We start from the raw sequence: 13,604 nt of genomic DNA on the forward strand, positions 1-13,604 counted from the left end.
TTCATTGCTTTCATCCCCGACGTAAAAAGCGCATGTAACAAATTCTTCAATTTTTGGCATCTAGTTACACTGATAAGTTCGAAGGGGCCTGCTTATAAGGCCTAGTAGGTAAGTTACCAAAACCGTTTTGGCATAGCAAATTTGGGCACAAAATTTTTTTTCAGCCGGAAAGTTCGGTTTGAAGGAACCGTCAAAAGTTGAAACCACAAAATTTCCCAAATTTTCCTGCCATTGATGTTCTCGTGAAATTGTTTAAAGGTTGCATCGTGTTTGAGCTCTTCTATTTCAGTACGGTTTGGTACTCGTGTTTGTCCGTTTCGGTGCATGAAAAAGTCATTCATTTGATGGCATATTTGGCATGTTTGTTAGAGAGCAGAGTTTGAAAGAGAGTAGAAAAAATTTGAAAGACAGTTTTAGAAAATTTGATCGAGATAGAATTGAAGGATAATTGGTCAAACAATTTCTTTGCCCTTAAATCTGCTCCGACTGTCGATGATTCGAATCCCGAATCTGGAAGCTGATTTTATTGATTTTTTTGTGGTTGAAAAAGAAAGCCGTACAAATCGACAAGCCATGTGAGTCGATCGTACTTAAAGGGAATGAGGGTCAGCTAAAATAGGCGCGCAGCCAGGGGCCGAAAATTGACCATTTTCCAAAAACGACCTTCTTCAGTTCAAAAAACAGTGATATGGCATTCAAATGATAGTGACTTGCATGTATTTCATATTTTCGCGGGTACAAATCTTAGATAAAATCCTCATCGCGTGTGGCCTACGCCCCTGTCGAGACCCGTGGCTCGCCCTACTCCTAATTTTGCCGTCCGAATTATTGATTCACTGCATTTAGAAAAAAATCAGAGCTGACGTGGCAATATATTAATTTACGTTGCGATGGTTCTAGAATCAAGCGACGACGGCTGTGTATATCTTCTTTTACGGTGGCATAATTGTTTTCGAAGGATCGACCCGCCAAATTGCCCGAGGCTCAACGCCACGTAAGGTGCTGCCACCTCCTGGCTATTGCGCGCAACTCTGAATGATACGTCGACTTCCGGGTTCTGGTAAAAACTTGTCAAATTTCCACCTAATTTAATTCATTTCTACCGTTCCGCTTGCTAGAAATTCGAAACCAACGCGACCAAAACTATTCAGGAATAGATCTGTTTATCGTTTTCGTGTATCCGTACGTAAAAGGTGGTTTTTATTAGTACCGACATTAACTATGGATGGTGGTGCGGGGACTTCGTCGTCGTCGTCAGGAGGAGGGACGGAACGATCCTCCGAAGAGAGAACAAGCAACGCGAATAACGGCGCTGCCGACCAGCAGCAGGATGACATCAATATGGACAGTAATTTCGAGTGTAATATATGTTTAGATACGGCTAGAGACGCTGTTATTAGTATGTGCGGCCATCTTTTCTGGTGAGCATGAATGAATATGATCTAGGAACGAAGGACTGTTTCCGTAACCCAGTCCCACCCAAGCCCTGGGTCCAGTTTCACAAGAAGGTTTATCTCTTAAATCGATTCAATTTCTTCATTGATTCAATTTATCTTAAATCGATTTAGGCCTTATTAATCCTTTTTGTGAAGCTGGGCCCTGTTCTTGTTTGGGGCGGGAGTTGGCTGATATGACACTAGGGTTTACCTTTCTGGTATATGGTGTTAATGTCGCTTAACTAAGGATGGGTTATGGTCAGGTTAGGTAAGCCTACATAAAAAGGATTCGATCTTTACTATTTTTGATTGTTATATGATATTATTACCGTCATTATTATCATAATTATTACATTATTGTTATTTATATCATTATTTGGTCCTCAATATTATTGATCTAAAATTAATTTGTTTACAAAACAGTCCTTTGGTCGTCTGATATTTTTTGTATTGCTATTAATGTCAATTTTGACCTTATGAGTATAGTTTTCTGTAAAACTTTCTACAACATATTGGCCTATTAAATTTATCAATATATTGTCCTGTTTTGCCATTATCCGATAGTAAGAAAATGTTCAGGTTAGTAGGTCGCTAAACCAAAGACGGGATAGTGGACAATATATAGAGGGAATCCTAAAAACGAAAAACAAAGTCCGAAAATGATTCTCTCTATATTATTGTCACAACACGAGTAGGCCTATAGTGTATGGTTGGACAGTGGACTTACCCCTGGTTGGGCTCTCTTTAGCTATCTTACGGGTGCGTTAGTTGATTTAGGGGTACCCTGGGGCCATTTGCTCAACAGTTGGTAAGAGTGAACTGGTGTGCCAATACCACTTGGTAGTTGGTAAGGCCATACTTGATTCTCATCTGCCTCAAATTTTTTTTAGATATTTTGAAATAGAATATAAAACTACTGCCTCAGATAAAATATCACACTAACAACAATTCATGTACACAAAAGTCATCTATCTGCCGCCAAACATGTAACCACATGAAACATGATAGTCTAAACAATCGCTACTGACATAGGCCTACAGATACGTAGTACTCAATCAAGTTCACAAAGTTTATTGATTATTGAAAGATAGTTCCAACACACGTAGACCCATTTTCATTCGGGAGTTGCTAGTCTTTGTATATCGTAAGAGCTTTTAGAATATTTTACCGGGGGTATTTAAAAAGGTATAACCAACCTCTTTCCTCTGATTTTTTTTCACCACTTCTGATGAGAATCAAGTGATTTGTTTTATGTGGCCTAATGATGAAATCTCAATCATCACCATGTCAACTAACCGTCAATGAACTTAAACCAACTTTTGAGCGACTGGCGTTAGGGCGATACACCATTTACCTACCTTAGGAGAGCCTTATTTTGGTTTCTCTTATGGTATCATTTGGACATTTGGGTAGTCTAAGGGTATTGAGTAAGGCGTCTTTGGCCTATTTGGGTTCTGCCAGGGAGGTGAGTTGAAAGTAATGAGGCGGTTCAGCTGGGTTCTATGTTAGTACGATAATGGGGTTTAGCGGGGTTCTATGGTAGTACGATAATGAATACCGATTAGGTTTGGTAAAGTAGACATGAAAAATACAAACAGTACCCACCTGTTGAAAATCAAATTTACTAACTTTATCATATTTCAGCTGGCCGTGTTTACATCAATGGTTAGAAACTCGGCCGCAACGACAAGTTTGTCCTGTGTGCAAGGCTGGAATTAGTAAAGACAAAGTAATACCATTATACGGAAGAGGAAATGCTTCCCAAGAAGACCCGAGGTATCGAAGATAATTTGCGAAACCTAGAAATATTCATATTTTAGCGTGCACACTTGAAGCATATTATAATGCGCATGAATCTACTTTTAGAGAAAAACTTCCACCACGACCAGCAGGACAGAGATCAGAGCCAGAAAATAATGGTGTAAGTAAATATATCAATATTTGCCACACATTTGATAGGCCTACATATTGACACTTGATTTTTGCACATTCTAGAAAGTAAAACCTCAAAAATTTAATCCCATAAAAACAATCGTAGAAAAGTAGATGAAGTCACTCAAAATTAAGCAATGAATCACGGCCAACTGTTCTCACGCTGGTACCAAATGTGCCTGTGTCTATTTGGCTTGACAAAAAATATCGGACCAGACCATTACCAGATGAATTTTAGCACGGGTGATATTGTATGTGAATACTTAAGTTTGCTCAACTCGCTTTGCCAGTATTGTTTAGTATCAAGTGAGTGGTTTGACTCTGGTCTGATCTGGGCCAAATGCTTTCCATGTGGTCATGGCTTTGGGCTTTAAGGTTAAGGTTAAGATTGCCTCACTCATCAGGCTTGTGTTGTTGTCAGCCTGCTTGAGGCAGCTGATTGAACACCATTGAAAGCGATGATCTTCTATTGGCCTGTTAAATTTGAATATAATACCTTGTCCGGTGCACGCTTTATTTGAGAATCAGCAACCAGCTATTGGCTTCCCATAAATCCAGCTATCCCGGTCGCATCACTAATTGCCGGTCATATATTAATAATAATGATAACAATATGCGTCTTATATAGCACTAAATCCAGCGAAGCTGCTCAAAGCGCTTTACATTTTCGTTATTATTGCCCCAGCCATTTAATACTCTAACATGTATCAGTCATCTCTCTCCCGGGGAGGAGTAACATCCGAGCGGCTAACAAGCACTCGGGATTGATCTATCAGGCCACGTACCCATTTACACCTGGGTGGAGAGTGGCAATGAGGATGAGTGTCTCGCCCAGGGACACTACAGTTATGAATGGAGTTCAAACCCGCACGATCTGGCCTCCCGGTGTCAGACGCTCTAACCACTCGCCCACACGACCCGGCTTCCCAGAGCTGAACCTCTAACCACTGGCCACATAGCTCCAAATATTTGTACAAAGAAGTTTATTTTCAATAAATCTTTGAACTGGATACTCACGCTCCAAATGTCCAAGCCTCCATAGACATTTTTGAATCCCTCGACTAACGGGTAACATATAATCATTTTCCGCATTGTTTTTCAGGGATTTCCCGGTTTCGGATTCGGAAACGGAGGGTTTCAAGTCTCTTTCGGTATCGGTGCTTTCCCGTTCGGGTTGTTCACGTCGTTGCACAATTTCAACGACGGCCGACCTGCAGCTCGTGAGTATAATTCGATTATTGAAAACAATTAATTATCGAAATTATCTAGAAATTAAGTGAGTTTGAACCTGACGCGACTTCAGTCTTGAGTTTTGTCTACACATGAGTTTCAATCTGCGAGGTAATTAAAGGTGTTCCGGCTTTTCCAGTTCAATCGTAAGGTCAAACCAGTCAAGAGCTTAGAAGTAAACTCTCCAAAATGTTTATTGCAATGCGAACTGTCTCGATATTAGATTTGAACTTATGAGGATACCATACATTTAATACATTGTCTTCGTGTCACCAGCTATCCAGCAGATAGCGTGTCTTAAAGTAAGACAAGTTCATTTTCAATATTAAACCATTCACAGCAAAAAAGTTAATCTTATCTCCAAATCTCCCGGGTTCATAGATAACACGATTTTTATACATCATTTGAGTTTAGGATCGATTATGTAGAACATATTTGGCAGTCACATTGTCGATCCTCGTTTCTACTTGATAAGATAAGATATTCTCTATTGTTCCTTTTCGTAATACAAGATACCTTATCCGATATACATTCCAGCACGAAATTCTAATATGCGAGCTCAGAAGAAGACTAATTTAATCTAATCTATGTCTATATTTGTGGAATAAAAGATTCTAAAAGATCTGGACCCAGTTCCACAGTTGTGAGTTAGAGTTAACTCTTGAGTTAAAGTTAGTTCATTTTCATTGAGTTAACTCATAGTCAAATCTTAACTCAGAACTGTGGAACTCGACCCTGTACTTTGTTTTCTGATTTCAAAGTTAAACCCCTACTTCGTTCCCGACAGGTGTGGTGGGTGGCTTACAAAATTCAGATCAAAATTTAGATAAATATGAAAATACCGGTACCCTATTTCAAGATCAGAAAAAAGATTCTAAATACATGTAGGATGAAATAATCTAGCGACGGTATATAGAGCACAGCTCGAAATGAAAAGGTCTTCCGTCAAATCCTCGTTCACTAATAGGCGGCGCCGGTATCTCATTTTAAAACGTTTACGGTAGATGACACTTAGTAAACGTTTACCCTAGATTATCGGCTCTGTGTAGACAAGACTCTCACTCGGTCATATCTATCCTTGAGATTCTTACGCTATCAGATCCTTGTGTATTATCTTCTATTACGCTTGCTACCTAACTTAAAACAGAGGGCGAAAATCCGGGCAGCGGTTTTTGGCCAAACAATTTCTTGGACGATGCTGATGACGGTTCAGGTAGAACGCTTGATTGTTGACACAGATTTTTGACTGTTGTACGATTCGGAACGGGAAAATCCTACAATTGAAATGCGTTTCAGAACGAAAGGTTGACTATAATGTTAACTACAGTAAACCTTGCCTAACTCTGACGAACTGCGTCCGGCAGCAAAGTCTGAGATAGGAAAATAGTCGGCGATGATTTTGTTTTTGTCTGAGTTGGCCACGTTCGAGTAAGGCGAGGTTAACTGTTTAATACTCGGTCGAGACTGGCAAAATATCTATGTTATACTTTGTACAGTACACTGTTGCATACACCTCTTAATATCGGCTTTAATCGGACTTCAGATACATTAAATTCAGATACATTTGTAATTCGATACCGCGCAAGGTTTCCTATCATCTAGCTAAAAAAAGGCATACCTCACAAAAAATCGAACAATTCTGTGAACTTCAACATAGTGTTACAGTAAATGGAAAACTACCCCTAACTTTCGATTTGTAGAGGAGCCGTGTTAAGTCGGTGTTGTAGAATAAGTTAAACGAAACGGATAGTACTTTGTAGGTGTGACTTGTTTGTTAGAAGTACGAGCTTTCACTACTGATGTATAGAAGCTACATCCCTACTATACATTAGTAGTGAAAGCTCGTTCTTAAAATAAACACTTTAACCTGCAAAGTCCTATTGGATTCATTTTACCTAATCTTTTTTTCGATGTCCATTATTTGCTCCACCGTAATCCTGAGACATACATTTAACCGAGTCATACCCTAGATTAGTGATATACAGTAGACTCCACCCAAGTTGGATCTGATCCATTCGGATAACCGTTCAACTTTTTATAAAACATTTTTGCGACACTATATCATTATATGAAATACGTAACAACCTACTCGGATATCTCAACTCAAGTCGGTCAATTTTTACGGTCCCAAAAGATCTGACTTGTGCGTAGTGTACTGTATTTTGAATTCTTTTCCCTTCATATTTGATTGATATCTTATCACTGAAGAAAATATTTCAACTTATTGCTGATAAAATATTTCCAGAATTAGCATCGCAATCGATGCATATAATGCGTGCCTATGATAATCCCAATAATGACTAGGCTACATTATATGTATGTATTGGAATGAATCTGTAGTTTACTGTATTGATGTTTTCGAATCGGTCATTTTCTAAAAATGGTTCAATTGTGGGATTTCTTCCGTAAGAAATCTCAATGTCCACTTCTTCGATCCATATGTTCTCACTTGGGTTTGTGTCAAATTCTTTTAAAAGAAATATCAGTTTTGTAAATGGGTAGCTATTTCATACATGATGTCCTACCTGTAACTGCAGTTGTGTTGGCGCGCCGTGGGGATCAAAAGTTGTTTTTTAATTGGAACCCTTTCAGATTATCATAGAATCCGCGAAGAAGCTTTGGACCACTTTTTCTGTAAGATGATTCAATTAACTAAAACTGATATAAGGGCTTCAAATGTGAACGCCAAGGGGCGATTAGCTTTTTATTGTAAAATTGGAGTTATGGTTTATTCCACACAGCACAATCTGCGAGCTTGGGACACTTTTTCCTGATATTATTTTTAAATGGGGGGATTGGCCTTTCTCAAGTTTGCCACCGTATTCAATTGATTTGAATCCGTAAAACCTTCTCTTCCGCTTCTGGAGGAAACAGAAAAGAAAACATTCTAGAATAAAGTTACATTGGTGATGATTAGGAATCTAAAATTCGGTACCGCTCTCATTTAAAGGCGTATGTTACTTTCATCCATTGCCAACTACTGCCTGTTATGAGATAGCATTAGGAAGAATGATCGTGACGGCAAACTAACATGTTGATTTTTTACCTGGCAGAAACCCTGGATACTTCGAAGAGGGATGGATTGAAGGGATTGCATGCGGACACTTTCACATACTTCACTTAAATGTCATCGTATCAATATCTAAGCAATAAACACGGTCTGAATTTGCTAATTGGGTCACCGCCTGGTTTAAAAGCGGTGATCCGCGCTGAACTGGAACTGGAACTGACCAAAATAAGCAGCTGTCCATACGAAATTGAAACATATCTTTACATAAAAATGGTCCGTTCATATGCCAGTTTTAAGAATGGACAAATTTTGTTCCTTCTATCGTAAAGTGGAAATATAACTGGAGGGATCATAGTAAATGTGTGGTGTCCATATAAAAGGACCATGCTTGGCATAAAGATAGCTATCACTCTGCAGCCTTTAACCACCTGAGGCATTCACCGTTGTATTTGGAAGTCTGGACGTGGACCATTCGTTGGACAAAGTCTCGGATACATGTACGCATTGTTCCCACAGAACAGGGAAATTGGGAAAAACTTGGAAATATTGAAATGATAATTCCCGGTTTGGAAATATTTGGGAATTTCAAAACATTTTCCTAAAATCAGGGAAATATTCGGGAAATTCATTAATGTGTCACGTATTGCATTTGCCGAGGGCAACTTTCTTCAGCTATTTCCTTTGAAAATCACCTTTATCAACCAGTCACCAGTAAAATGTTGACTGTAGCATGATGGTTTCTGTTCATTGCCATTTGGCAAAATAGAAAAATCACCCATGAAATATTTGGGAAAAACCTGGGAATTTTCAATTCATGTAACTGTGGGAACCATGTGTTCAGTAGACTGCCTATAATCGAAGCGCCAGGCCAGGACAGGCAAAATGTTAACGGCATTGACAAATACCTGTTTTTCACATTGACTTAAAGAAATTATTTCGTTACTCTAACGGTTTGAACGGATTACCGAATAGACCGTTACAGCCATTACAAGGGTAAAGTCTACTGTACCGGTACTTATGAAAAAAAACTCAAAGGAATGGTGATAGCGTCTGAAAGGGGTGGGTCCAGGCTGCAGACTGATGCCTACATAAGAATGCAGTACAACCACAGCTATAAAGTAATCTAAATCTGTTATTTACAAACCTTTCGCAACTTAGTTATCAGCTTGGTAATAACTGCGATGAGACAAGTAGTACTATATAGGTTAACTGTTTTATTTGTCGCACAAGCTTTCGCTACTAATGTATAGTAGCTTCATCACTCATTCACCTGATGAAGCTTCTTCAGATTAGTAGCGAAAGCTCGTGCGTCAAATAAAATAGTTAACCTATATAGTACTACTCGTCTTGTTGTATTTATTCCACTCCCGGTTAACACAGCTCCTCTACGCATCTTGTTAATAAACGTGTTAAAGTATTGATTTTTCTCTCGTTTCAGCCCCACCCGGTTCGCCGCAGCAAGAAGACGAGCAGTTTCTTTCAAAAGTATTTCTCTGGATAGCTATACTTTTCATCGTGTGGCTGTTAATCGCGTGATGAGACGCCTTCGAAATCATAATAGTAGTTATCGGAAACGTAGAATTAGTGACACGAAACGGAACAGAAGTCGTCTTCGAAATATGCAATAGTGGTGAATGTTGATCTTCTGAACCTAAGCGTGCGGGAATGATGAATTTTATATCAACACAAAATGAACGTACGCAGTCAACCCCCAATAAACTGCCAACTCCGCCTAACGCCACAGACTTATTCCGAGAATGCGACGTCCGTATTTTGTCGCGGGAACTCCTGACATACCGCCAAAAGCAAAGGGTTGACTGTGCATTCAAAAAACATTATAGGTGTTCACTTTTCACCTTGTTATCTGCTAACTTCACTGAAAAAACAAATGAATCTGACAAATAATATCGGCCTTATTGAATATGTCAGAAGCGTGCAGTGGTAGCTACAGTAAACTTCACCTTACTCGGTAGCGTTGGGACTGAATTAATTTTCTTAACTTTTTTCGAGGTCTTGCACTCGACATCGTGGTCTGTTTGTCGCCAGTGCTGGAGGCTAGCCATACATAATGACGATAGATGACCAGAGGACTTAGTTCGAGGGTCTATGACATCAATCTCTTATGTTTGTCAAACAGGGGCAAGATGGTCAAAAAATGTTTAGATTTAACTAGGGCAACTGTCCTCTGTATGGCGTAGTTGCGTCAGAAAAATAACATGGCTGCAAGACCTTTAGTGTATCTGAAAATTGACAGTGTTTCCAAAAATGTGTAAGTAGGATTCACTGATTTAGCAGTATTCCCTGTTGAACGAGTAAGGGCGATACTACTGTGTACATAGATTAACATATACGACCTCACGATACGGATTGTATGATATTGATTGATTAATTAATTTATTACGAAATGATATTTTATTTTGTACATAAAAAACGAAATATAGATGTTTATTGATTGTTGTTTATCACATGTTAAAACGATTAACGTCTAATTTTGGGTTATTGAAATGTTCGGTTTGTTTTGCTGGCATATAGAGTGCAGTTGCGCTGCGTGTTGCAGATGGGTTATTGGTATCTGAACTGGTTAACCCTATCGCCCGATATAGCATGAAAAATAAGGCCCAACTGGTGTTGGTATAACTACATGTCACGAACTATACTATTCGAAACTTATATTATACTATACTAAACTGTTGTTGAATCCTACCCGGTAGTTGCTCGTTGAATTCGTAATTATCAGGGTTATCTATTGTTTTCACCGATGAGCTGATTTACCTCTGGTCGTTGGGAGCAAAGTACTCCAGAAATAGACCAGACACGTTTGTTTTAATGGGTTTTCCTCTTGCAGAATGTTGCTAATGAGAATATGATCTGTTGGACAGTCATACTACTCGGAGCGGTTAGAATTCTGCATTTCCCTGAGCCAAGTTTATGGGTCCTGGTATTTGGCAGAGATTTTGGGGACCAACCATTTCGGGGCCCGTAACGGATTAAAGTAGTATCAGTGGAACCTCGTTACAACAAACTCGGATACAACAATTCATCGGATATCACAAATATAGAATTAAGGAAGAAAATTTCATACTGGATGTAACGAACTATCGGTTATAACGAACATATTTTTTGGTCCCATGAAGTTCGCTGTAACGAGGTTCCACTGTAATATTATAATGTGTGTAATAGATTGAGTGGCAAAATTGTAGATTGCATTACTCATTTCTTTAGGTGTCACTAAATAGGGTTAAAGACAGGTGAAGCATAGCACTCGCAGCAAGACGTACACGAAATAGAAATGCTTTTCCGACTTAGTTTTGTGAGTCGGGGTTGCTTTAAAATACGAAAAATTGAAAACCTTCTCGGCGAAACCAACGTACTAATGCAAAACGCTTGTATGGATTGCTGTGCATGACAGTCTGAGTAGCTAATCAAGACACACCTACGCAATAACCAATCAGTGTCGATGAGCAAGTCACATGGCTTATCAAAATCACTGCAATTTTGATATGTGATACAATTACTACTCTTTATCATTCTTGTGGTTCTGAAGGTTTGTTTAAGCCAATTCAGTGCTGACTGATTGATATCCGAAAGAGCTAGAGATAATTTGAAAATGTTTAGAAATTCCAACTCAATGCGTTGCATTGCGGAAATGCGGCTTTAGTGCATCTACACCACATCACGGTTTGTGACATTTCGCTGTTTGACACTCAGCCATTTTTTAATACAGATGACTATTAATAACATCAATACACCGCGATGCGGTGTGCCAGCAAAATTACTGATATATACACCCCACTGTGGTGTAGATGCACTGAAAGGGCTTATATTTCTTGTTTCCCCGTGTTCAATAATAGCACTTGAACCAAATCAAACACATTCATATTAATCTGCTTACTTTATGCTGTGTGCACTAGGGGTTATATTTTGAGATTAAGTCAGCTCCCGATGATCTACCAGTGTTAGAACCAATTGGGTTGTTGGCAGATACCACAATCAAGGGTGGTGAATACCGATCACTGGTCTGGACATCATTTTGATTGTAGATGAAATAAAATGTAATTTTGGCAGGAAAATTGAAGGTAGGGGATAATCAAGCGGGTTGGTTGACTTAACAGCAATTGCATATTTAATGAGAGACATATAATGATAGAATGATGCAGAAAGCATCTCGGATTTACAAAGGGGTCTGCCAGCCCAACTGGTATACAGTATTATACTGAGGTCATATTGTAATGCTATCATGTAATTTCTAGTCCATGAAATACTAGTGTACATACAGTAGACTTCAGGATCCAGTTCCACAGTCATGGGTTAGAGTTAACTCTTGAGTTGAAATTAGTTCATTTCCGATGAGTTAACCTTGAGTCAAATCTTAACTCACAACTGTGGAACTGGATCCAGATATCACTCGTGTCAGATACATTTCATAGTCCAACTTGAGCGCAGTCCACCTATGATATTTTGCCAGTAAAACTTCATACAATGTGTATTGGTTTTTAATTGCAATATAAAATTTGAAATCTTAAGGGACAATCTTCTGTATGCATCATTCACATGCCTCAAAATCAATATTCTCATTTAGACTTGAGGCCATTTTGCAGTTGATTATTGTATTCATGGATACAGTACACAGGGTCATAATTGTAAAAGACTAGGATAAAGGATAACGCATGTTGGTGATCCATTTCCATCAGTGTAGGCTCAAACATTATCTTTAAATTTTAATTTGTGAACTGAACATATTATAGGCATTTAAATAATAAAATGATTTTTCATAAAAGAAACTGTCTACTCGTGTATGGATTGGTTGTCTGTATCATCCCACGCTCTTATAGTTCGTTTCTTGGTGTATCTTTAAAAGTGATAACACAAATTGTAATATCGGAACATTTCTTAGATCTTGCAATTGTATGCAACAGTCAACTCTTGGTTATCTGCCACTATTGGGAACACCGTGATTTTTTGGCAGATACGGCAATCAAGGGAAATTTCTATTTTGCCCCCAAAATTAACTCGAAACGTATATATGTAATATGTAACTGTTTTCTATAAACACATGAATTGTCTTATTGAAGTAGTGAGAAGTTTGTTTTATCATTTGAAATATTCATCAATTATGCTGTGACAAAGAGTTTAAAAATAGTAGTCTCTGTAAGTCTGACATAGATATTCACATATGGACAACATCTAGAGGTGATGGACATCGGTTATTTGTATGGTATGTACCTGAGAGGGTCAGAAAATCCTGTAATCTGACATAGATATTCACATGAGGACAGAATCTAGAGGTGATGGACATCGGTTATTTGCATGGTATGTACCTGAGAGGGTCAGAAAATCGGCAGATTTCAAGGTAGATACAAACGCTCCCATGGGGCGATGGATTCTAGGCTTTAGATTGGCACTATCCTGCATTCATGAGTTGAGCATGAAGTACATGTCGCTGATCACAAGTACAGTAACATCCAAACATCCAATAAGGGGCTGTCCATAAAAGATGCCCGAGGTTTTGAACTTTGGACTTTTGTGGACAAAGGGAGGGAGGTTGTTTGGATGTGGACGTCCATCTCCTTCCTGCTTATTCACCGATTCCTGTGAGCCAGAACATACCATTTGGTGCATTACATGGATGATTACTTCTTTGGGGAGGGGTTCAGTGCAGTGTGGACATTCTGTAGACGTGGGGGGTCAAAATTTTGCAATTGTATGTGGACATCTTTTATGGACAGCCCCTAACTGCATCAGACTCGATATCAAGCGGTCCCATGGTTTTACTTCTAATTCCACTAAAGCTAGGGGCACAAGCATATTTTTCCGGCCGATCACAGCAAATTAATAAATTGCTTGAAAATTGGCTGTTCGCTGAAAATACGCCTGTGTGCCCCTAGCTTAATGTCACCATATGTGTTATGAAAGGGAGGCAAGCATTAGTTCTGATTGGGATTCCTCTCACTTCACAAGAACTTACTGAATAATTCATAAATTATTCATGACATACT

General features: G+C 38.9%; 1 protein-coding gene across 1 annotated transcript; it reads left to right on the top strand.

Moving 5' to 3' along the window:
* The first annotated feature begins 1,047 nt into the window (after positions 1 to 1,047).
* On the top strand, positions 1,048 to 12,617 carry LOC141899389 (E3 ubiquitin-protein ligase RNF185-like). The gene is made up of 5 exons (XM_074785653.1): positions 1,048 to 1,421; positions 3,081 to 3,212; positions 3,303 to 3,357; positions 4,471 to 4,588; positions 9,047 to 12,617. Exons 1-5 carry the CDS (start codon positions 1,222 to 1,224, stop codon positions 9,142 to 9,144), a joined length of 603 nt encoding a protein of 200 aa, XP_074641754.1. The 5' UTR covers positions 1,048 to 1,221; the 3' UTR covers positions 9,145 to 12,617.
* Positions 12,618 to 13,604: the final 987 nt, after the last annotated feature.

Source organism: Tubulanus polymorphus, chromosome 2, assembly GCF_964204645.1.
Source record: "Tubulanus polymorphus chromosome 2, tnTubPoly1.2, whole genome shotgun sequence".
Taxonomy (NCBI): Eukaryota; Metazoa; Nemertea; class Palaeonemertea; order Tubulaniformes; family Tubulanidae; genus Tubulanus; species Tubulanus polymorphus.

What these genes read in the sequence shown, in the direction of transcription:
- LOC141899389 (XM_074785653.1), top strand. Translation starts at nt 1,222, where the DNA reads ATGGATGGTGGTGCGGGGACTTCGTCGTCGTCGTCAGGAGGAGGGACG. An exon ending in CAGAGCCAGAAAATAATGGT is followed by an intron (nt 3,358 to 4,470) that starts GTAAGTAAATAT and finishes ATTGTTTTTCAG; the next exon opens with GGATTTCCCGGTTTCGGATT. An exon ending in CGACGGCCGACCTGCAGCTC is followed by an intron (nt 4,589 to 9,046) that starts GTGAGTATAATT and finishes CTCTCGTTTCAG; the next exon opens with CCCCACCCGGTTCGCCGCAG.